The 24767-nt window shown below is 54.9% G+C and overlaps 2 protein-coding genes across 14 annotated transcripts in view; one reads left to right on the top strand and one right to left on the bottom strand.

Annotated features, from left to right (window-relative positions):
• Positions 1 to 5602, top strand: part of KCNAB2 (potassium voltage-gated channel subfamily A regulatory beta subunit 2) — a 113552-nt gene extending 107950 nt beyond the window's left edge. For 7 of the 11 annotated variants that reach the window (XM_017856026.1, XM_017856022.1, XM_017856020.1 and 4 more), the window contains 3 exons: positions 698 to 818; positions 1326 to 1414; positions 2895 to 5598. In XM_017856026.1, coding sequence (XP_017711515.1) covers positions 698 to 818; positions 1326 to 1414; positions 2895 to 2984 — 300 coding nt within the window. In that variant the 3' untranslated portion in view covers positions 2985 to 5598. Of the gene's footprint in view, positions 1 to 697; positions 819 to 1325; positions 1630 to 2894 lie in introns of those variants that run through there. The other 4 variants (XM_017856023.1, XM_017856024.1, XM_017856018.1 and 1 more) reach the window with 2 other exon arrangements.
• A 655-nt stretch (positions 5603 to 6257) lies between these two features.
• The window catches only part of CHD5 (chromodomain helicase DNA binding protein 5), a 77340-nt gene continuing 58830 nt past the window's right edge, over positions 6258 to 24767 (bottom strand). Inside the window, exons 35-43 of one of the 3 annotated variants that reach the window (XM_017856014.1) lie at positions 18196 to 18285; positions 17430 to 17567; positions 17060 to 17168; positions 15726 to 15858; positions 15125 to 15320; positions 11412 to 11575; positions 11191 to 11305; positions 11031 to 11084; positions 6258 to 9926 (exon numbers count right to left, since the gene is read on the bottom strand). In XM_017856014.1, coding sequence (XP_017711503.1) covers positions 11077 to 11084; positions 11191 to 11305; positions 11412 to 11575; positions 15125 to 15320; positions 15726 to 15858; positions 17060 to 17168; positions 17430 to 17567; positions 18196 to 18285 — 953 coding nt within the window. In that variant the 3' untranslated portion in view covers positions 6258 to 9926; positions 11031 to 11076. The remainder of the gene's footprint in view (positions 9927 to 11030; positions 11085 to 11190; positions 11306 to 11411; positions 11576 to 15124; positions 15321 to 15725; positions 15859 to 17059; positions 17169 to 17429; positions 17568 to 18195; positions 18286 to 24767) is intronic. The other 2 variants (XM_017856016.1, XM_017856017.1) reach the window with 2 other exon arrangements.

Raw genomic sequence — 24767 nt, 5'->3', positions numbered from 1 at the left:
ACCTCCCCCACCACAGCCCAGCATTCAGAATTCTACCACCACTGAGAACCCCGGGCCTGGGCTCCAGGATGGGGGCTGCAGAGCCACATGGAGGTGACCCTGGGACAGGCGCCCCTCCCTACCACACAATCTCCAAGGGAGTTCTCAGGAGGGTCCCCAAACTGCAGGATCTGGGGAACAAGGAGCAGGTCAGGAAAGTCTGTCCAGCCAGCAGTCTCAGCATTGGGGCCCACAGCCCTGGCCCCCCACTCCTCCCATCCCACGGCAAGGTCAGGGCACCCCTCCAGGAGGCCCTGCTATCCTCTGCAGGGGATGGCCGGGGAGAGAGCACTCCGTAGGGCCAGGAGGTTCTTCTGGGCCGCAGGTGGCAGCCAAGACCCCAGGCTGCCAAGTTTCCTGAGAGAAGGAAGGCCAGCACCTCGCCTCCTTGTCCTGCCTTGGGGTTGGGCCAGCACCACAGTCTTTGCACTCCACAGCCTGGACAGGCCCCGCTCATCCACTAGCCCATGCCCGGCCCACTGCCCACTCTCCCCTACCTGAGAGGCCTGGGGCAGGGGCACTGCCCTGGCTTCAAGATGAGAAGAGCCCCTATGAGGAAGAAGGGTCCAGAAGGAATGAGCTCATCAGCCCCTGCACATGGGGGTCCAGGTGACCTGCTCTCATCTGTAGCTGTGCTGCTCCCCTCCCCCACAACCAGGGCTACCAGTGGCTGAAGGACAAGATCCTGAGTGAGGAGGGCCGGCGCCAGCAAGCCAAGCTGAAGGAGCTGCAGGCCATCGCCGAGCGCCTGGGCTGCACCCTGCCCCAGCTGGCCATAGGTAACAGGGTGGGGTCACCATGGGGCCAGTGTCCCTGGGCAGAACCTACCTCAGCTGGCCGTAGGTAACAGGGCAAGGTTGCCATGAGGCCAGTGTCCCTGGGGAGAGAGGGAAGGGATCCCTGGACATCATCCCCCAGCCAGCCTCAGGTAATAGGGCTCTAAGGGGCATGGTGGAGACCCCATGCCTCTAGGGGGATGTCAGGAGTCCCTGAGGACCTGGGCCATCCCCTCCATCTGCCAGCCATGGGTAATGGGGCTCCGCCTTTCATGGGAAGAGGATGGGGAGCGCTGAGCACTTGGGCCACCTCTCCATCAGGGAGCAACGGGCTCCCCCATGCCACCTCCAGCCTCCTCTTAGGCAAAGCCCGTGCCCAGCACTGCAGGGCTTCTTAGGCACCCTCAGCCCCCCAGACCAAGATGCTGGGTCTCTCGGCCCAGTCAGGCGGAACCATCAGGGGCCCCTGTGGTGGATGTTTCTCCCTCACCTTGGGTCTCACCCCCACAGCCTGGTGCCTGAGGAATGAGGGAGTCAGCTCCGTGCTCCTGGGGGCCTCCAACACGGACCAGCTCATGGAGAACATTGGGGCAATACAGGTGAGCGTGAGAGGCCTTGCTGGGCAGAGCGCCCATCCCAGCCCGAGCCCTGTCCCGTGCATCCTCCCAGGCTCGTCCTGCATGCCAGGCTCTGTTCTAGGCGCTCAGGATGCGTCCATGACCCATCAGAGTTCTGCTCCTGGAGAGCTTGCTTTCCAGCAGGAACAGACATGAACACTAACTGCATGAAACAAGGAGGTTAGAATGTGTGTTGGGGCGGCCGGGCGCGGCGGCTCACGCCCGTAATCCCAGCACTTTGGGAGGCCGAGGCGGGCGGATCACGAGGTCAGGAGATCAAGACCATCCTGGCTAACACGGTAAAACCCTGTCTCTACTAAAATACAAAAAATTAGCCAGGTGTGGTGGCGGGCGCCTGTAGTCCCAGCTACTCGGGAGGCTGAGGCAGGAGAATGGCGTGAACCCAGGAGGCGGAGCTTGCAGTGAGCCGAGATTGTACCACTGCACTCCAGCCTGGGCGACAGAGCGAGACTCCATCTTTAAAAAATAGGAAAAAGAAAATGTGTGTCGGGGTGGATGAGCGCCGTAGGAGAGAAGCCAGAGATAAGGGGAGGGGATGGGAACTGGGGCCAGGGACGGTGGCGCTGCAGACCCAGGTTCCAGGGGGCCTGTCAGGTGGGCTTGTTGAGAAGGTGGTGCTTGAGCAGTCTTAAAGAGATGCAGAGTAAGCCATGCAAATGCCTACGGGAAGAACCTTCCATCAGCAGGAACAGTTGATGCAAAGGCCCAAGAAGGCCTGGGGCAGAGGGGCAGATCCTGAGAGGGGCAGATCCCGAGAGGCGCAGATCCCGAGAGGCATGGCACACCTCCAAGGACTTCTGAGTGAGATGGGAGCCGTGGCAAAATTGTGGGCAGAGGAGGGCGAGCTGCAGCTCAGCCTGGAAAGGGAGCCTGCTCTCCGGCTGCTCCGTCGGGGAGGCTTTGGGAAGCAAAAGTTGAAGCAGAGAGCCCTGATGGGAAGTGGCAGCTGCGGGTCTGAGACGGGAGTGGTGGTTGGATCCTGGATGTTTGGGAAGGTGGGGGCCCACGGGACTGGCTGACAAACTGGATGTGGGGGTGAGAAAGCGAGGTGGAAGTCGGGCTCCGGGTGTATCACCCGGAAGGGTAGCGGTGCTGTTAGCTGAGGCAGGCGCAGCTGGAAAGAGCCGTCGGGGACATGGAAGTCCAGTATTTGGCCTGAAGTTTGCATTTTATGTCACTGCTGCCACCACCCTTCAGGAAGGTTCTAGGGCACCTTGACATTTGAGGGGGAGTGCACAGACCCAGGCATGCTTCCTCTCTGCCCCAGACCTTCTGGAACACAAAAGCAGCGTGGCCTCCATCTGCCTCAGATGGAGCCCAGATGTGATGGGGTAACCAGGGCCTGGCCCGCCGAGCATCTGGAAGAGCCTCACCCGCCTCCTCCCCAGACCAGGCCCATCTTTTTGGTGGGATTCTGATTCATTCTTGTTCTTGCACGCAGGTCCTTCCAAAACTGTCGTCTTCCATTATCCACGAGATTGATAGTATTTTGGGCAATAAACCCTACAGCAAAAAGGACTACAGATCCTAAGCCGCCCCCGCCCGCCTGCTCGGACAGTTTCCATTCCCTCCTAGTCTCTGTTCGCTCGCTTAAGCTATTCTGAAGCCAAGTGAAGAGTGTGGTTTGCATCCAAGAGAAAACACCACACTGTGACGTCATCGGGAAATGATCTCCCAGTCGCTGCCAGACACCACCCACTGCTTCGCCGGACAACGTCGAAGTCCGATCTGTGCCGGGGACGGCACTGGTTAGGAAGGACATTCGAGCAGCCCCACCCAAGCCTGTCGCCTCTGCTCATCCTCCAAGATCACCCAGCTTTCTCCCAGCCACAGCCAAGATTCCCCAAGTCAAGGCCCAAAGATTCCCAAGATTCCCCAAGTCAAGGCCGGGCCAAAGCCTGGGTGGGTTCTTGGGGCAGGCAGGGCTGGCCTCTCCTCTGCTGAGAATCCCTACCCCGTGTAAGGGGAGAGGGAAAAGGGGTCTGGCCCATCGAGGGGTCCTTTCTGCCAGGGCCTTAGTCGCTGGGGCAGGGGCCTTCCCACTGGGGGTCTTCCTCCACCTCCCACTTTCCAAGGGCTCCAGGAATCTGGGCCTGACCCAGATTCCTCCCTCATCCTTCTCTGCTCCAACCTGCCCCACTGGGTCCCGGCGGGGGCCATGCCTACCAAGCTCGAGCTGGCCCTTGACCCCACCCACCCCACCCTTGCTGGCAGGGGCAGGGACCCCAGGGGGATCAGCTCTACAATTTGGGAGCCACAAAAAGTGTAGGGGTGTGATTTCTAGCTCAGCATCCCACCGTCTTCCTCCTACACACCAGTGATGAGCCTCATGCCAGTGATGCCCGGAGCACATGGGAGGGGTCCCAGTTGGGCAGGCCCTTCTGTCTGGCCACCCCTGTCGTGGCCCCGGAAGGCCCTATGGTCATGTGCTCCTAGCTGCACCATGGCTGCTGGCCACACCGTGGCAGGTGGCAGCAAAGGCCGGTCCTGTGCTCAAGGACACACTCTTCTTGGCCCCTGTAGACTTTCTCTAAAGCCACCCTCCACCCCAGGCCGCTGTTCTGCACTGAGGTGGTGGGCTGGAGTTTTGCAGAGAGCATGCTTGGACCCTTTCAGTAAGAAAGGGTCCTTGGGGTTTTCTGTGCCCAGGACTGGGGTGCTACACCCCCACGGCGGCCCCCACAATGTAGGAAAAGACCTCAGGGAACCTCTCCCTGGAAAGATGGCCGGGGCTTGTTGGCCCCTCCCACTGCCCGGCACCTGGAACAGACTGGGGAGAGGGGAGAGAGGACAGGACAGGCCAGAGTGACACCCCTGTGCAGCTTGGGCCGGAGGGCTGGGGATGCCAGGAAATCTGCAGGTGCGGGGGTGCCACCTACAGGCCCAGGCCTGTGTCCTGAGCAGTACCCAGGCTTTGCTGACTGCACAGGGCAGGGCTCCACCTAAGCCACCCCCACCCCTCGCCAGCTAGCTCCATAGGGAAGCCTGTGTGTCCTGCCCCCAAGGCGCATCCTCAGCGCGAGCACCTCTGTTCCCACTTTGCCCTTGGAAGAGCCACTATTCCAGAAGGCTCCACCCTGCTGTCCGGTAGGAGCCTGCTGTCCAGTCCTGGATGGGCCAAGGCCTGGGAAACGTGTGTAAGTCAGAAAGGCCAGCAGGGAGAGGCTGGGGTGAGGCAAGGAGAGGGATACAGCTTCTGCTATTCCTAGCCCACCTTCATGCTGTCCCGGCACCTAGAACCCTTGCCCCTCCTCGTAGACCAAGTCCCGGGGGACTCCACCCAGTCCTGCTGCCCACTTCACCAGAAGCAGCCCTGTGAGTGTGGGGCGGGGAAGTCCCTTCCCAACGGAGGTCCCAGCCTATGGCCCCGGGCCCAGGTGGGGGTCGCCCGCTTCCTTCCAGGACACGGTCCTGCAGTGGCCAATGGTGCCAGAGGGCAGGTGGCCCACCTTCACCATCAGGGAGGGTGGCTGGCCCCATCCCTACTGCCACCCCAGCCCCACCCACTGTTGGAAGAGGGACCAGCACGTGAGGTGGTGCCCGGGGTGGGCACTGCTGCTTAAAGCAAGCCACATCTGGGGCAGCTGAGCCCCCAAAGGCTGTGGGTTTGCCAAACAGAGGCCAGGCCCCTGGTGAGGCCCAAGACCCCAGTGCCAGGATGCACGCAGCCTCTGGCGCAGCTCTTCCCACAACCTGGTTCCTGGATGTCCTGTTTGCTCCACACCCATCTATAGCGAGGATGTGAGGGGGTTCTGCCTCCTGGGGCCAGGTCCTCCCTTGGGGGGCGGGGTGTTAGGTGGGACCATCTGAGAAAGAACAGAAGACCAAGGGCAGTCGGGGTCTAGAAGGGAGGGCGCTGGCCCTGCTGGGTGCTGCGGAGCCCCCACCGTTTCCCACTCAGCCTTGCAGTCCCGAGGAGTGACGGGCTTCCTCCCATCTTCTGTCCTTGTCCAGTCATGTAAATAATGTGCTTTTTCCCTCCCCGCCCCCCGTCTTTTTTTTAAAACCGACCGTGGTTCCTCAGCTAACTGCATTCCCTACCTAGGCAGAGACTGTCCTATGCCTCGAGCTTCCAAACGAGACTCAGATCACGACACAGCCACCGTATTTATGGAATGACAAAATAAAGCCCACACCCATCAGTCTCTGCGCCTTTGTGCTCCCCTCACTTCCTCAGGGTCAGGGCTGGGTCAGGCCACATGGGAGGGGAGGAAAAGGCTGCCAGCAGCAGGGGCTGGGGTCTCCCCCAAACCGAGCCTGCAGCCAAAGGCAGGTGGGTTGGAAAGGGCCCGTGGAGAGAGAGAGATCAGGGACAGGGACTGGGGACAAGGTGGTCAGAAGACCTCCCCCACCGTCTCTCCCAAGGGATTCAGCCCAGGGGCCCAGCGCCTCCCCTGCCGCCCCCAATACACACATTTCGCTTTCCCCGACTCTGAGGGCCCAAAGCTGCTTGCTGGGCGGCTGCTGTCCTCTGGGGACCTGGCTGGCTGCTGCTCTCACAAGGACAGAGGTCAAGGCCTGGAGAAGCTCTCATGGCATGTGTTTGGGGTACAGGTGAAAGGGGCCTCACCCCAGCACACCCCTGTTTCGTTCTCCCCCCCTTCCCACTGAGCCCCTGCACCCGTGAAATGACCATCCCAGGCAAGAGAAGGCTTCCGGACACACCCCACCCCCCCACTTTTCCCCTGGGCCCCAGCCCAAACCCCATTCTAAAATCTTGAATTTCTTTTAAAAAAAAAAAAAAAAAAAAAAAAAAAAAAAAAAAAAAAAAAAAAAAAACTTTCTGAGGTTAAAAAACCTCTGATTAAATCCTTTCCCAAAGGATTTATTAAAACACAGAAAACCAAAACATACACACAGAGTACAAAGGAAAGGTGATTGTGTTGGCTACAGCCTCTGTCCAGCCTCCCGTGGGCAAAGACCAGACAAGCTACGGTTCACAGGAGAGCCTGGCTTCCAAAGCTCGACCCACCCCCGCCGGGGCCACCCTGGCTGGGACTCCTGGCGCACCCTGCACCCAGTCCAGGACCCTCCCTTTGCCAGCCTGGGGCTGTGCCTGGGGAAGGGGATCAGCCCCCTGTTTGCTGGGCCTGGGCCGGTGGAGTCTGCTCCCTCCACACCCTTGAACTCAGACCCCACGGGCCAGTGGGACCGTCCCTTCGTCTCCAAGGGGACTTGGGCTGCAGTCTCTGCTTGAGGAGTTCAGGACACACACACACACCCAATGGGCCCTTTCTGGGTTATCGCATCTAAAAAAATACTTTGCTAAAAAAAAAATCTGAAAATTAAAGAAAAAAAAACAAAACAAAACACAATGCCAGTGAGTTTGGGCTGATGCACCACAACCTGTAAACTTCCAGACATAGAAAACGGGCCAGGAAGCAGCTTCCGAGACCCAGGCTGGGCCGTGCACAGGAGAGACCTGGGGAGGAGCCGAGGCCAGGTCACCAAGATGGTGAAGGCGGAGAGGCATGCCAGCCTCGGCCCGCACCCATGCCCTGTCCCCTGCCCATGGACTCCGACGCACACTGGAGGCTCCAAGTGACCAACACTTGACCAGCTCCACCTGACTTCCGGCTCCCACGTCCCTGAGCCCACTCTCCGCTCCACTTCCTCGGGCCCTCAAGTGTCCTGGGATGACAGGAGTGAGGGCTGCAGGTGTCATGGGGCCAAGGCTTGGTCAGCTCCTGACTTGGGCAGGGGAGCACCCGGGGGACTCTGGGAAGGCAGCCCCCGAAAGCAGGAGGATTTCAATGACAGAGGGCAGGGAAAGTCCGGCCCGCCCCTGGGAGAAGCCAAGTTTGCAGAAAACACAGGAGCTTCGGCAGGTGGTTTTCACAGGGGGACGCTGCTTCCGCCTCAGGCATGTTGGTGAGGGTCCTGTAGACGTGCTCACTCCACCCCCAGTAACCTGAGCCCACGGGGCAATGCCTTCCAAGACCTTGGCTCAAATGTGGCTCTGCAGAAGCCCTACTCAGCACTGGCTTAAATAAAGTGGCTGGAAATCTCCAATCGCAGACTGGCACTTTGGGCTCATGCTCATGCCTGAGGACCCTGATTCCACCAGTAGCAAAAACCAAACCCAGCCAGAAGATGCCAAACACACGGAAGCCACCATCACCGCTTCCGGCAGAGATGACTGACAACCAAGAAGACACTCTCAGATCTTTTCTCCTCTCCCAAACTGGTCAGCCCCAAACCCGCTCTGACTCTAGCAGCCCACCCCTCCCGGGCTCCGGGGGGCCGGCCACAGAGAGCACCACCCCTTCTGGACCAGGCAGTGCAAGGGGCCCAGACCCGAAGGAGCTCTGGCCAGGCTTTCCTGGGTGCCCGAGTCTAACCAGGCAGAGGAGAAGGGAGCCCTGGCGAGGCCTGGGAGGGAGGCAGAGAGGAAGGGATACAGCAAGGCTGCCTGGAAGGAGGGACTCCCAGGGGAGGGACCATCAGCCCTTGGGGTGGAGACACAGACCCCTACCCTGACCGCCACAGGCCTCCAGTCCTGCTGCTCGGGACCTATCTGCTGTGGGCCAAGGAAGGTGGGCACTGCTCCCAGTGAGAGCCAACCCCAGTGCTGGCCACTGCTTGGTTGGGGATGAGGGCACAAGAGTGAGCTTATGGCAGGTCACCTCACCTGTGACCCGAGCCAGGAGCCTTTGCCGGGAGGCACTGCAAAGCACACAACATGCGTGTGGATAAACCACATGTGAGCCCGCCGACAATCATCTCCACTCCAGGGTGCTCCCCACTACGCCCACCTGCAGTGTCAGGGTCAGGCTGGCCTTCCAGACCTGGATCCAGACTGGAGTGTGGGAGTGCGCCAAGATGAAGGACTCGTGGGTCCCGCCCTCCGGGGTTCAGAGACAGCCTCATTATGAGTGAGGCATCTGGGGCTTAGGGAGGGCCAGGCAATCACTCCAGTGTCTGCAACACAAGCCGGTGAATCCTGACCCAGCCCTGGCCCACTAAGTCCCAGGCAGGCCCTCTCCAGGGAGCTGAGCCCCAGCCCCTGTGGGCACCTCCACCCCAGACCCAGCTGGGTTTTTCACGGAGCCCTTTCCTAACACTCCCAGGATTCTGCACCCAAGGCACCTTCCCTGGGAAGGTCTCCGTTCAAGACTCAGAAATGCCTTCCAGGTGGACCTGGAGCTGGGAGGAGGATCAGACACAGACAGGCCTAGGGAGGGCCTGACCTGCTCCCCATCTCCGTCCCCAACCTGGAGGGCCAGGGGCCAGGGCAGTGGGTGGGATTCCAACAACCCACATGTGGGAAGATGGTTTTGGGACTCCAGAGCGCTCCTGGCAGGAGACAAGGCAGCAAGCCCTTGGTGCTGCGGCTAGGGGGAGTCTGCAGAGGGCACTGGCGCCAGTCCCCCTCAGGCAGAGCTCTCCCCATGCCCTCCAAGAGTGCAGCCTCAGGCAGGAAGGTCCTGGGAGGGCCTTTCCAGGGACGGGGGAATGGGACAAGTCCAGCCCCCAGGGGCAGCCCAGTTCCACCTCTGGAGTTGGGCGGGGCAGGCATCCCAGGGCACAGGGCAGGGCCAGGGTCTCCTGGGCTAGCTCAGGGCCCATGACCCTCCTTGCTGGGCGCCAGCTATCATTGCCCTTAACCACACCTCTGGCAAAAGGCAAACCCCAAACGCAGCAGTGGCTCTGAGGCAAGCGCTGGCCCTCCCCAGCCCACCCTCCCTGGGATCATACGCTTCTGCCTGCCATGAAGAGCCGGGGCCACAGGTCCCCCACTGGTAACAGAGTTCAGGGCCTTCAAGACACACTGGGCCAGGGACAGACACCTGCTGGCAGAGGATCCTCCTCCCCGCAAGGAGAGAGCAAACACCTGGCGGCCTCCAGCCTTGGTAGGAAGGAGGGGAAATGTCAGCCAGGGTCTCACCATTGGGCTGGACAGGGGCTCCCCAAACCTGCCCTGTCTGGTGTTGGGAGGCTCCAAGCGGGCATGGGGCTGAAACAGAAGGGGCAGTCACACAGGTGCAGACAGGACAGGCAGGGGACGCTGAGGGCTCCCAGGGCACCGGGCGCCATGTCCTCCCCAGCTGGGCCGAGTCCACAGGGCAGTGCCAGGGCTACCTTGGGTCTGGAACCCATCGGTAAAGAGACGTCAGTGCTGCAGGTTCGAATCTTCCATACGTCATCCAACTTTTATCAAGACAAACGTGTTCAAGTCTTCAATAGGAAAGTGCAAAAGATGTACAAATAAATGAAATCTCTTCTAAGAAGTCATCTGGAAAAGGTGGCAAGGGGGCACGTCCGGCGTGGTGGTGGGGGCAACGCTGTATGGAAGAACACTTGGATTATGATGAGGTGGCACTTCTGGGCTCTGGCCCAGCCGGGCTGGGCCTCGTCCTCCATGCGATGGCATTACACGGTTTCCCTTTGTGTCCCAAGGTGGTGCTGGCTCCTAAAAAGGCGGCAGCTTTTCTCTCCCATGGGGGTCGGGCATGTGGCCCGGCAGGCGTGGCTGCAAAAGGCAAATCAGTGGGTTAAGCAGCTGGGCGGTTATAGGGGGCAACAGGGTGGTACCCAACAGCCTATAGCTGCTTCTCCGCCTATCACAATCAACTATGATCGGGACCCCCAGCCACGACCTCCCAGCCACAGGCTGCCGGGCCAGACCATGAGCTACACCCAAAGTTCCGAGAGCACCCAGGAAGCAGCAGCGGGCAGGGGCAGCCAGCCAGGAAACCCCTCTGGAGCCTCCACCAGCAAGACACAGTTCCCACAGGGACAGACAATGTGGTGGAGGCTGGTGGCCCCAGAGAAGAAGGCCAGAGTGAACTGGCAGTCTCTATGAAATAAGCCCCCTCGCCGGGCGCGGTGGCTCACGCCTGTAATCCCAACACTTTGGGAGGCCGAGACGGGTGGATCACAAGGTCAGGAGATTGAGACCATCCTGGCTAACATGGTGAAATCCCGTCTCTACTAAAAATACAAAAAAGTGGTAGCAGGCGCCTATAGTCCCAGCTACTCGGGAGGCTGAGGCACAAGAATGGCGTGAACCCAGGAGGCAGAGCTTGTAGTGAGCCGAGATCGCGCCACTGCACTCCACCCTGGGTGACAGAGCAAAGACTCCGTCTCAAAAAAAAAAAAAAGAAATAAGCCCCCTCTCTTGGCCAAAAACCCCATAAAACTTTCAGCCACCCTCCTGGTCCTGGGCAGGGAGTGAGGGTGTAAGACAAGATGTGATGTCCGCCACCAGCAGGACAGCAGGGGCAGGACAGCGCTCCAGGCAGGGGCAGCAGTCTCTGACTTGCACTGGGAACATGTGTGCAAATGAGAACACACGTGTACACACAGAAGCTCACCCAAGTCCGCAGACCCCTTCACATCCTGCCACCCCAGCCTCCCAGTGGACAGACATGTGGGCCACAAGGTGGTCCCAGGGCCAAGGGGGCAAGGTAGAGGGGCTGCAGGCAGGTGGGTGACTCTCAAAGCCGCCGGAGGCAGTAAAAGCTCCAGGACTTAGGGACAGGAGTCAAGTGCAGGGACGGGGCTGACTGTGGCCAGGCCTGACTTGCCAGCAGTGGGGTGGCGGGGATGAAGAGCAGCACCCAGCAGCCCTCACCTCAGCTGGAAAAGAGCGCTGCAACACAGGGAAGTCTCGGGGACGGCTAGATATCTGTCAAAAAAAGAGGAGACCGGGCTTGCCTGGCGTCGGCAGCAGCAGGCAGGCCGGGCCCGGCGGGCACCCGTGTGCATGCTGCCCGGAGCGGACGGGCACCTACCGGTCACATAGGGCCCCAGGGGCATCTGGTTGTAGTTGACAATCCCTCCCGGTCCAGGGCCCCGGAAGTTGGGCCCAAAGCTGTTGCTGTACATCTGGGAGGAGCCGAAAGCGCCCTGGAGGCAAGGACTCAGCTTCACAGGTGGTCTCAGGCCCCCCACCCAGCCTCCACCCAGGGGCACGCCAGGGGGCTCGGGCCGGGGCACACAGGCCGAGCCTGACCTGCTGGATGGTGGGGTCCCCGGCACGGTTGGTCAGGCGGCTCAGGATGCTGCGCTCCGACATCTGCAGCCGGGCGGCCACCGGGGGGATGCGGGACAGCATGGATGGCAGCCGGGTCACGTCCGCCTTCATGTCGCTCAGCAGCTCCTCCAGCTGGTTCAGGACTGTGGTGGGAGGCAGAGGGATGGCAGCATGGAGGGATGGAGGGGTGAAGGGATGGAGGGGTGGAAGGATGGAGGAATGGAAGGGTGGAGGGATGGAGAGATGGAGGGGTGGAAGGGTGGAGGGATGGAGGGATGGAGGGATGGAAAGATGGAGGAGTGGAGGGATGGAGGGATGGAGGGGTGGAAAGATGGAGGGATGATGGAGGGATAATGGAGGGAAGACAGAGGAATGGAAGGAAGATGGAGGGATGGAGGAATGATGGAGAGATAGAAGGATGATGGAGGAATGGAGGGGTGGAAGGATGGATGAATGGAGGGGTGGAAGGATGGAGGGATGGAAGGGTGGAGGGATGGAGGGATGGAGGGATGGAGGGATGGAAGGGTGGAGGGATGGAAGGATGGAGGGATGGAAGGGTGGAGGGATGGAGGGATGGAGGGATGGAGGGATGGAGGGATGGGATGGAGGGAGAATGGAGGGATAACATGGGGAGGGAAGATGAGAAGGAAAGGAAGATGAGGATGGAGGAATGAATGGAGAGATGGAAGGATGATGGAGGTATGAGGGTGGAGATGGATGAATGGAAGAGGTGGAAGGATGAGGTGGATGAGGGATAACGGTAGGCGAGTAAAGCGAGAATAATGGAACCGATAGATGGAGGGAAGACGGAGGGATGGAGGGAGATGGAGGGATGAGGATGGCGGAGGGATGAAGATGGAAGGATGGAGAGGTGGAAGGATGGAGGGATGGAGACATCATACATGGGAATGAGGAGGGAAGATGGTAATAGATGGAGATAATGAAGGGATGATGGAGAGATGGAGGGATGAGGTGGGATGGAGTGGAGAGATGGAGGATGATGGAGGATGGAGGATAATGAAGGAATGATAGCATGGAGGAATGATGAGCAGAAGGAGGATAATGGAGGAAGATGAGGGATGGAGGGATAATGAAGAATGATGGAGAGATGGAGAATGATGGAGAGATGGAGATGATGGAGGGGATGGAGGGATGATGGAGGGAGGATGGAGTTGGATGATGGAGGGATGGAGGGGTGGAGAGATGGAGGGTGATGATGGAGGGAAGATGAGGATGGAGGGATAATGAAAAGGAATGATGGAGAGATGGACAGGAATCCTGGAGCGATGCGAGCAATGATGGAGATGGAGGGATGAGGAGGGATGAGGGACTGAAGATGAGAGATGGAGGGATGGAGGGATGATGAAAGGCGATCGATGGAGAGATAAAAGGATGTAGGCGATGATGAAGTGATGATAGAGAATAGAAGGGATGAGGACGGGATAATACGCGGGAGCGGGATGAAGGATGATGGAGAGACTGGAGGATGGAGGGATGATGGAACGATGAAGGATGATACGAGACCGATGATAAGAGGGATAATGGAGGAAATGGAGGATGATGAAAGATGATGGAGAGATAAAGGGATGGAGGAATAATGGAGGGATGGAGGGATGATGGAGGGATGGAGGGTTGGAAGGATGGAGGGATAATGGAGGGAAGATGGAGGGATGAAAGGAAGATGGAGGAATGGAGGGATGATGGAGAGATATAGGGATAGGAATGAAGGGATATGTGAGGGACTGCGTGATTGGATGGGATGATGTGTGGATGATGCGGGAGGCGGATGGTGGAGACATGCCGGAGAGTATAACAGGAGATGGAGGGAGGCATGGAGGAATAATTGGAGGGATTTGGAAGGAGTGAGGGATGAATGAGGGTTGGTAGGGTGGGTGGAGAGTGGAGGTGATGGGAGAGAAGAAGGATGGACGGGATGATAGGGGTGGATCAGGATGAGGGATGGGAGATGATGGAAGGATGACGGAGGGATGTGAGTGATGATGGAGAAGATGAAAAGATGGAGGGATGAAGGGATTTGAAGGGATGATGTAATGGGTGATATTACTGGTCAGGGTGACAGAGGAATGGAAAGATGGAGGGGATGAAGGAGGGATGGAGGGATGATGGAGGGATGCGAGGAATATTCGAGGCGATGAGGGGTGGAGAAATGGAGAAGATGAAGGATGGGAAGATGATGAGATATGGAGGGATGGGGTGGAAGGGAGGAATGGAGGAAATGGAAGGATGAATGAGAGGAACTGGACGCAACCCTCGATCGTAACGGCGATGACTCCGCGAAGATCGGAGCCGGATGAACGGAATCGGTAGTATACGTGAAGGGAAATAATGGAAGGCATGAGGGCCTGGAGGGCGTAGAGAGGATGGAGGGATGAGGGAATGAATGTAGGGATGTTAGGGATGCGAGGAGATGGAGGTGGTAGAGCGATGGAGGGATGAGAGGAGTGGAGTGGAAGGATAGAGGGATGGAGGGATGGAAGGATGGAAGGACAGAGACATGGAGGGACGATGGAGGGATAGAAGGATGAAGGAGTGGAAGGATGGAAGAATGGAGGAATGATGAAGGAACAGAGGAATGATGGAGAGATGGAGGGATGGAAGGACAGAGGCATGGAGGAATGATGGAGGGATGGAAGGATGGAGGTGTGGAAGGATGGAGGGATGAGGGATGATGGAGGGATGAGGGATGGAGGGGTGAAAGAATAGAGGAATGGAGGGATGAGGGATGATGGAAGGATGAGGGATGGAGGGGTGAAAGAACAGAGGAATGGAGAGATGGAGGGATGGAAGGACGGAGGCATGGAGGGATGAGGGAGGGATGGAGGGATGAAGAGCTACGCCAGGGGAGGCAGCCCGAGAGCTGGGTCTTATTTGCAAGGGTGTATGACTGCACTCGCCCAGAACCGGGCACCAGGAGGTGCTCTGCACCAGGCCCTCCCAAGCTGCCAGGCAGCGTTGCCAAGTGGGGGACACTGCAGAAGCTTCCAAAGAACTCCTCCCAGGAGCCCCTCTGGGCTCGGCAGGGGCCCACGGGCTGCAGATGAGCAGCCAGAAGCTTCCCTCCTAAGAGACCTCAGGGAGGCCTGCAGCCCTAGGCCCTGCTAGGCACAGGGTGGGAGTACACCAAGGAGGGCTGCAAGGCACGGGGATGGGTCCAGCAACTCTCACCACAGGGCCACTCCCTCCCCCAGCCAGCTGGGAGCCCCGAAGGCAGAATTGTACCCCGTGACCACAGGCAGAGATGTGCAGCCAGCACCAAAGGTCTGAATCGTGGGAGATCTTGGGCAAACGACTTCCCCCTCCCACACAGGGCCAACGAGAAGGCTCCAGGCTGATGGGTATCGCCCGGGCTAAAGACACAACGCATTTAAGGCACGCTGTCAGGACTCAGAAGCCTTTACAGTTTCGTGGTTTTGTGTGTCACTAGCCCAGGTCAGGGCCTGCACAGGGCTTGAGAAACAGGCTGGAGAAGCAAGTAGCCTCAGTTTCCCTCCAGGGGAGATGAGGGGTCTGATGATAGGACCGTCCCATCTTGGTCCAGAAGTCCACCACCCTCTGGGCTGACATCTGTCCCCAGCCCCTACCCCATCAGCGCCTTCATCTACAGCCAAGAGCACTGGCTGGGCAGGAGGAAGGTTGAGGGGGGCACACCGCGGGGGGCAGGGCTCGCTCACCCTTGTGCAGGACGGCATTGGCAGGCTTGTTCCCAGCAAGGGACTCCTTGGACAGGTGCTGGTGGCTCTCGGCAAGGCACTCCACTTCAGCCAGGCGGGCGTTGAGGGCCATGGCGGGGTGGTTGGGGTCCTGGGTCATGTTCAGGTACGCGGCCCTCCGGAGCTGCTCCTCAATGACCAGCGCCTGCTCCAGCAGCTGGGGGTAGAGGGCAGCGTCGGCCCGGCCTCTCCCCCTGAATGGCTACCCTCCGTCCTCCACCAGCGCCCGCCCCAGGCCAAGGTTCCCGGCAGAAAGGAGGGAAAGGAGACGTACTGCCATCTGCCGCCCACCCTGGCCTGGTGGTGGCCAACCCTTGGAGCTGTCACCAAGCTGGGTTCTCTGTACCTCATCACCCCAAGGTGGCAGATACTCCCCAGTGGGGCCAGGGCCAGAGCAAGGATCCACCATTGTTAGTTGATGGACTTACTGACTGCTTCATGGCCGCGTGACCCAGGTACATGGGGAGGGGTTGCTGTTCTTTAATTCCTTTGCCTTTGGGAGGGCCCTCCTGACACCCGTCCCTCCCCACTCCTGCAGCCCCTGGCCCTTCAGAAGACTGACCTTAAACCTGCGGGCCAGGAACTTGTTCTTCATCTCCAGGTAGTTGCCCTTGTGGATCTCAGACTTGAAGGGCTCATTGAGGATCATGTACCGCGGGTCATTCTGGATGTCCTGCCAGCGGGCATAGCCGTGCCTGGGTGGGGCACCGTTAAGGGCAAACCTGGCCATTAGAAGAGGTGGGGCCATAGGGGGAGGCAGCTCAGGCAGAGGGAGGGGCCAGCCCGGGGATCGGCATCCTGGCTGTATGCTCTCAGGCAAGTCCTTAAGCCAGGCTACACGATGAACATATTGATGACACAACAGTGACAGTATCAGCAGACACTGACAGATGCCCTGGGTTCACCAGACACAGCCCTGGGGCTTCAGAGGGTTAACTCCTCACCCCAACAACCTGGGGTGCATAAGGTTAAGTCCTGCCCCCAGCACCTGTGAATGGGAACCTTTTTTGGAAACAGGGTACTTGCAGATGTAATGAAGAAAGGGTCACACTGCATTAGGGTGTGCCCTCAATTCAATGACTGGTATGCTTGTAAGAGGAGAATCTGGGGCCAGGCGTGGTGGCTCACGCCTGTAATCCCAGCACTTTGGGAGGCCGAGGCCTTGAGGCTAGGAGCTCGAGACCAGCCTGGCCAACATGGCGAAACTCCATCTCTACTAAAATTACAAAAACTAGCCAGGCGTGGTGGCACATGCCTGTAGTCCCAGCTACTCAGGAGGCTGAGGCAGAAGAATCACTTGAACCCGGGAGACAGAGGTTGCTGAGCTGAGATCGCACCACTGCACTCCAGCCTAGGCCACAGAGCGAGACTCCATCTCAAAAAAAAAGAAAAAGGCCGGGCACGGTAGCTCACACCTGTAATCTTAGCACTTTTGGGAGGCTGAGGCAGGTGGATCACTTGAGGTCAGGAGTTCGAGACCAGCCTGGCCAACATGGTGAAACCCTGTCTCTATTAAAAACACAAAAATTAGCCGGGTGTGGTGGGCACCTGTAATCCCAGCTACTCAGGAGGCTGAGGCAGGAGAATCACTTGAACACGGGAGGCGGCAGTTGCAATGAGCCGAGATCAAGCCACTGCACTCCAGCCTGGGTGACAGAGTGAAACTCTATCTCAAAAAAAAGAGGGAAACATGGACCCAGACACACAAGGAAGAAGCTGTGATGACAGCGGTGGGGAGCGGGCGACGCAGCAATGCCAAGGATTTCTAGCCACCGCCAGAAACCAGGAAGATTGAGGAAGAGCAAGGAAGGCTTCCCCAGAGCCCTCAGAGGGCTCTCCCCAAGGTCCACAGAGGAACAGGCAAGTGCCTGCCCAGCCCAGCCTGGCCAAGGATACGTCACGATGCCCGCCAGCAGCCAGTAGTCGTGGCGCCGGTGCCAGATGTCGTAGATTTTCCCCGAGGACACAGCAGCCCGCTCCTCGTTCTGCCACAATGTGTGCAACTCTGGGAAACGAGCCAAGGTCAGCAGGATGAAAAGTGCCCCAGCTTTCACACACAGGCAGCCTTGGAGAGCCACTCCCTCCCTACTTGCCACTGCCTCCACCCCCAGAGGTCCAGTGTTCCAGTGTTGCTAAGAAAGGTTATACAATCGACTTCTATCAACCAGTCACACTCTAGTATAAAATGACCACTGGGTAACTTTATCTAGACTCGGACCCACAGTCAGGAAGCCTCAGCTCTCTGCCCTTCCCCCAACACCAATACCTGTGAAGCCCCCATCTGCGATGTTGAACATGAACTTGAATTTCCCCTTCTTGTCCTCCTTCTTCCCCTCGTCATCTTCCTCTTTGTCACCATTTTGCTGTGTTTCAATGGGCTCCTTCTCCTCAGCCTTGGTGTCATCTGCCAGGGACAGATCACATTCTTTCATCCATCCAAAAACAGTGCCCAGGGGCCTCTCTCTGCCAAGCACTGGGGACCCAGGAGGCAAGCAGAATACATCCCCTTGTCCTCAGGGGGCTCGCTGCCCAGAAGGGTCTCAAACAAGCCAACGGTCCCTCTCTCTGTCCTGGGCAGGGAGGCTTAGCTCCAGGCACTAGTGCTCCTCCCCGACCACATCACGACCACCCGGGAGCAGGACAGGAGAGCGCTGTGAAAAGTACAGCTCACGTTCAAAGACACAGAGCTGCCTGAGGGGGCTGATCTGAGGACAACTGTTCCACAACATTCCAATGCCTAGAGGTATGCAAAGCTTCCAAGTGAGCCCCAAATCCCCCAGGCCAGGCTCTATGACCAGCTCTCCTCTCACTCCGCGGCTGGGGCACAGCAGGGCTCAGGAGAGAGGAACAGAGAGTCTGTCCCCAGCCCTGGCTGTGAGGTGCTGGTGAATCCAGGCTCCCAGCTGCCAGCTCCAATCAGGCCTGGGGCCAAGGGGACAGTGCCTGGGAGACTGTGGGAGGCTGAATAGGGTCCAGAGGGCACCCTCAAGGGACCATGGGGCACAGGTGGAGAACACAGAAGAGCCCCAGACCTGGCCTGAGTTCAGAACCGTCCCCTCTGCTGTGGGTCAAGCTCAGCTCCAGCTTGTCCAGGATCTTCTCCTTCTCAGGAAGCACCTCCTCTGCAAGAAAAAGAGGGTTCGCAGCGTGGGGTGGGGTCCCAGAAAGCAGAGAGGACTCTGGGCTGGTGGCTTTCCACCCATAGAACCCTATCCATCAATACGTTCTGCAGAGTCCAACAGGTGCCACCAAAAAGAGCTCTCCTCGGCCAGGTGCAGTCGCTAACGCCACTCATCCTCATGGGTGTGGGATCTGAACTGGACCACCCGAGGCAGAGGCAGCATCACAAAGCTGCTCCCAGAGGGAGACTGCCCATAAAACCTCCCGGCCTGAGCCTCCAGAAATCAAAGGGAAAGGACACTTCCACCCCTCAGAGGACAGGGAGCTCCTGCAGATAAAAATCACAGTCCCTGATGAGGATGCACCCAACCCAAACCCAGAAAACAATGATCCCCCACCAGCCGACACACAGGAAGCAGACAAGCACCTGGGGTAACAGGACAATGTCAGAGACTCTCAAACAGGGGTGTCCAATCTTTTGGCTTCCCTGGTCCACACTGGAAGAACCGTCTTGGGCCACACATAATACACTAAACACTGACGACAGCTGATGAGCTAATATATATATATAATATATATACATACACATACACACATACATATATCTCACAAAAAAAGACTCAAAATGTTTTAAGAAAGTTTACGAATTCGTGTTGATCCGCATTCAAAGCCATCCTGGGCCACATTTGGCCCACAGGCCACACAGGCTGAAAAAGCTTGCTCTGAAATAAGTATGTCTAGAGTGACCAAAGACAGAGAAAAAAGAAAAAGAAGGAAGAGAATCCACAGGGAAAGAGTAAGACTCCCTCAAAACTAGAAAAAAAAAAAAACAGATAAAATTTCTAGAAGTGTGGGTGGATCACTTGAGGTCAGAAGTTTGAGACCAGCCTGAACAACATGGTGAAATCCTGTCTCTACTAAAAATACAAAAATTAGCCAGGCATGGTGGTAGGTGCCTGTAGTCCCAGCTACTCGGGAGGCTGAGGCAGGAGAATCAGTTGAATCCGGGAAGCAGAGGCTATAGTGAGCCAAGATTGCACCACTGCACTCCAGCCTGGGTGACAGAGAGAGACTCCATCTCAAAAAAAAAAAAAAAGGAAATACCACAATCATTAACATTTTGATTGCAGAATTCTAAGATGTGCTCCAAGACTTCTGGCCTTGGTGTCCACGCCCTGCAAAATCCCCTGGAAGGTGAAGAGGATGGACTCGACCCCCCAGAGCAGGTTCCGTTTTGTGGCACAGGTGACCTTAAAACAGGGAGATGACCTGAGTAGGCCTAACCCGACCACACGAGCCCTTTTCTCTGGCTGGTCACAGAAAAGGAAGTCAGAGATTCGAAGCTTGGGAGGATTTCTGTTCACCGTTGCTGGCTTGAAGACAGACTAGGCTACATGGCAGGAATGTGGTGGCTTCCAGGTGCTGAAAATGGACCCAGCTGACAGCCAGCAAGGAAATGGGACCTCAGTCCTCCAGCCTCAAGGAACTGAAATCTGCCAACAACAAAGAGTGAGCATGGATGTGGACTTTTTCCCCAGGGCCTCCAGACGAGAACTCAACCGAGTCGATACTTTGATGTCCTGAACCTTGTGACATCTTGAGCAGAACACCCAGTTACACCACGCCAGGCGTCGGACCCACACAACTGTGAGCTCATGGTGAGTGCTGCTTTAAGCCACTACGTTTGCAGTAATTTGTGACACAGCCATGCAAAATAATAAAAATGGGAAGGCTTTAAAACACAGCTGTGCAAAGAAAATATACATGGAAGCTGGATCTGAGGATGACTCAAAAAGCCTGGCAGAGAAATAGATAACAAAGAAGAAGCAAGAGATATGAAAATTTATCAGCACCCATCTTTTGCTAACCTTGTACTCTGCTTTCTTCTTCATAGCATTTGGAGTCTGTGGTTGAACAACATGTATTTCTGTTTATTGTTGATTGCCTGTGTTCCCCACCGGAATATAAACTCCATGGAATGAAGCTTTCAGCTGTTTTGGTTCATTGCTTGTGTCCCCAGTGCCTGGGACAGCATCTGACACTCAGCAGGGTCTCTCTCTCTATATATATGCATGTGTATATATACACGTTTGTCGGATGAATGAACCAATCAATGAGTAATAGGAATTCCAGAGGGAGAAAATAAATATAATGAGGACAAAGAAAATATTCAAAGAGAGAATGACTGAGAGTTTTCCCACAATTGATGCAGGACATAAATATTCAGCTTTAAGAATCACAGTGAATCACACACAAGATAAACAAAAACTTCACTCTAAAAACAAAACAAAAAATACCCTCCATTGTAGTGACGCTACATATCACCAAAGACAAAGAGAATGTCTTAAAAGCAGTCTTTCAATGTGAGAAAAGACAGAAGTGACAAATTTCCTACACAGGAGCAACAATTACACCAACAGCAGCCTTCTCAGCTTCTCAGCAGCCTTCTCAGCATAATGAATGCCAAGTAAAAAGGGAAGAATATCTGCAAAGTGCTGAGGGAAGATCCCTATCCCACCTTTAATTGTACTAACTATTCAAGAGTAAAAGAAAAATAACAACGAGAATTTACCATTCCCCAAAAAACTGCTGAAAGCACCATTAAAGGTGTACTTTAGGAAGGACTTTGAATGAAGCAATGATGAACAAAAAAGCAAACACAAACTGGTAAGAATGTGAGAATATCTAAAAAAGGATTAAAGATTTAGAAATAACCGTAACAACACATTTGGGAAAGTAAAAACAAACTGAAACTAAAATACTGGGCAACAGCAATGTGGCAGATGAAAGGGAAGTGAGTTAGAGCTAAAGCTATCTAAAGTCCTCATATTACTCAGAGGGATTCATGTTAAAAATGTTAAGAGTACAGGCCGGGCGCGGTGGCTCACCCCCTGTAATCCCAGCACTTTGGGAGGCCGAGGTGGGCGGATCACGAGGTCAGGAGATCGAGACCATCCTGGTGAACACGGTGAAACCCCATCTCTACTAAAAATACAAAAAAAAACATTAGCTGGGCATGGTGGCGGGCGCCTGTAGTCCCAGCTTCTTGGGAAGCTGAGGCAGGAGAACGGCGTGAACCCGGGAGGCCGAGCTTGCAGTGAGACAAGATCGCGCCACTGCACTCCAGCCTGGGCGACAGAGTGAGACTCTGGACCCAAAAAAAAAAAAAAGTAAGAATACAGAATGAAATTGACTATAAACCTTCCAAATAAGTTGAGGGGGAAAAGATAAGATACAAAGAAAATTTGATCAATCCAAGAGATGTCAGGAAAGGAGGAAAAAGGAGACAAGAGAAGGATAATATATAAAGTACAAAATAAGACAGTAGAAACCCATCCACATACCTAGTTATTACAATAAATGTAAAGAGATTAAACTAGCCAGCTAAAAGATAGGGACCCTATAATTAGATTTTTAAATGATGAATCCCCTATACACTGTCTAAAAAAGACCTAAAACATTACAAAGAGATTAAAAGTGAAGAAATGAAAAAAAAAATTTGTAAATCATGTATCTGATGAGGAACATGAATCTATATAAAGAACTCATACAAGCCAGGCACAAGTGGTACACGCCTGTGACCCTAGCTACTCAAAAGTCTAATGCTAAAGAATTACTTGGGCCCAGGTAAAGCCCTCCTGTGCAACATAGTAAGACCCTGTCTCTAAAAGTATTAATTAATTTAAAAAGAACTCTTACAATTCAATAATTTTTTAAAAATCCAATTTTAAAATAGACGAAGGATCTGAAAAGACATTTCTTCAACAAATCATATACAAATGAGCCATAATCACATGAAAATATATTCAACATCTTTATACACGAAGGAAACTCAAATCAAAATGACAATGAGATACCACTTCTCACCCACTAGGGTGACTATACTCAAAAAAACAGATAATAACAAGTATTGGCAAGTATGTGAAGAAACTGGAACCCTCACACATGCTCATAAGAATGTGAACTGATGCAATACACATGGAAAACAATTCAGCAGTTTCTCAAAATGGTGCAGAGAATCACCATATGACCCAGCAATTCTACTCCTAAATATATACCCCAAGAGAACTGAAAACCTATACCCACAAAAAAAAAATGTGTACACAAATACGTACAGTAGCCAAAAAGTGGAAACAACTCAAATATGTATCACTATGAATGGGTAAACAAAACATAGTAGAGCCAGACAATGGAATATTATTTGGGCATAAAAAGAAGTTGGCCGGGCGCGGTGGCTCACGCCTGTAATCCCAGCACTTTGGGAGGCCAAGACGGGCGCATCACGAGGTCAGGAGATCCAGACCATCCTGGCTCACACTGTGAAACCCCGTCTCTACTAAAAATACAAAAAAAAAAAAAAAAAAATTAGCCGGGCGAGGTGGCGGGCGCTTGTAGTCCCAGCTACACGGGAGGCTGAGGCAGGAGAATGGCGTGAACCCAGGGGGTGGAGCTTGCAGTGAGCCGAGATCGCGCCACTGCACTCCAGCCTGGGCGACAGAGCGAGACTCCGCCTCAAAAAAAAAAAAAAAAAAATGAAGTACTGCCTGTAATCCCAGCAGTTTGGCAGGTCAAGGTGGGAGGATCGCTTGAGTACAGGGGTTCAAGACCAGCCTGGGCAACATGGCAAAATCCCATCTCTACAAAAAAATACAAAAATTAGCCGGGTGTCAGCATGTGCACCTGTAGTCCCAGCTACTTGGGAGGCTACGCTTGCACTCAGCGGGGCAAGGCTGTAGTAAGCCAAGATCGTGCCACTGCACTCCAGCCTGGGTGACAGAGCAAGACCCTGTCTCAAAAAAAAGAAAAAAAGAAAAAAAAAAAATGAAGTACTAATATATTCCACAACATAGATGAACTTTAAAAACACTATGCTGGCCGGGCGCGGTGGCTCAAGCCTGTAATCCCAGCACTTTGGGAGGCCGAGACCGGCGGATCACGAGGTCAGGAGATCGAGACCATCCTGGCTAACACGGTGAAACCCCGTCTCTACTAAAAAATACAAAAAGCTAGCCGGGCGAGGTGGCTGGCGCCTGTAGTCCCAGCTACTCGGGAGGCTGAGGCAGGAGAATGGCGTGAACCCGGGAGGCGGAGCTTGCAGTGAGCTGAGATCCGGCCACTGCACTCCAGTCCGGGTGACAGAGCGAGACTCCGTCTCAAAAAAAAAAAAAAAAAAAAAAAAACACTATGCTAAATGAAAGAAGCCAGACACAAAGGGCCAAAGTATTGTATTATTCCATTGGTATGAAATGTTCAGAATAGGCCAGTCCATAGGACAGAAGTGATTGCCAGGGGCTGGGAGGAAGAGGAAGAAATGGGGAGTGATTACCAATGGGTAAGAAGAATTTATTTTTGAAGTGACAAAATGTTCTGGCATTAGATAGTGGTGATGGTTGCACAACTCTGGATGTACTAAAAATAACAAATGGTATACTTTATTTATTTATTTATTTATTTTGAGACAGAGCGTCGATTTTGTTGCCCAGGCTGGAGTGCAGTGGCTGGATCTCGGCTCACTGCAACCTCTTTCTCCTGGGTTCAAGTGATTCTCCTGCCTCAGCCTCCTGAGTAGCTGGGATTACAGGCGCCCGCCACCACGCCTGGCTAATTTTGTATTTTTAGTAGAGACAAGATTTCACCATGTTGGCCAGGCTGGTCTCAAACTCCTGACCTCAGGTGATCCACCTGCCTCAGCCTCCCAAAGTTCTGGGATTACAGGCATGAGCCACCATGTCCGACTTGAATGGTATACTTTAAGTGGCTCAACTGTATGATATGCTAATTATACCACCATAAAGCTGTTATATTAAAAAAGAAAAAACAGGAATAGAAAAAGGCGTAACAAATATGTACTAAACAAAAGAAAGACCAACCCAAATCAGCAAAAATAAGCTTTTTTTTTTTTTTTGAGACGGAGTATGGCTCTGTCACCCAGGCTGGAGTGTAGTGGTGCGATCTTGGCTCACTGCAAACTCTGCCTCCCAGGTTTCCACCATTCTCCTGCCTCCCCAGTAGCTGGGACTACAGGCGCCTGCCACCATGCCCAGCTAATTTTTTTGCATTTTTAGTAGAGATGGGGTTTCACCACGTTCGGCAGATGGTCTCGAACTCCTGACCCTGTGATCCGCCCACCTTGGCCTCCCAAAGTGCTGGGATTACAGGTATGAGCCACCAAGCCTGGCCCAAAAATAAACTTTTAAGCAAAAAGTTTAAAGAGGGACAAGAGGGTTGTTACACAATAACTAGAAGCACACGTCACAAGAAAAATATTAAAAACCTGAACAAATATGCACTTGACAACCCAATCTCAAATAATATGAAGCATAATCTGGCATTATAAGAAGAAAGAGATTAATCCATAATTATAATGAGAGATTTTAACACAAGTCTCTCAGAAACTGACTGATCAAAGCAAACCAAATACTAGTGAAGATATTAAAAGCTTGAAAAACATAACTGGCATGCATTATCTACTGATCTAATGCAT

Source organism: Rhinopithecus bieti, unplaced genomic scaffold, assembly GCF_001698545.2.
Source record: "Rhinopithecus bieti isolate Rb0 unplaced genomic scaffold, ASM169854v2 scaffold_40368, whole genome shotgun sequence".
NCBI classification, from domain to species: domain Eukaryota; kingdom Metazoa; phylum Chordata; class Mammalia; order Primates; family Cercopithecidae; genus Rhinopithecus; species Rhinopithecus bieti.
This window is presented reverse-complemented; position numbering and strand designations above follow the sequence as displayed.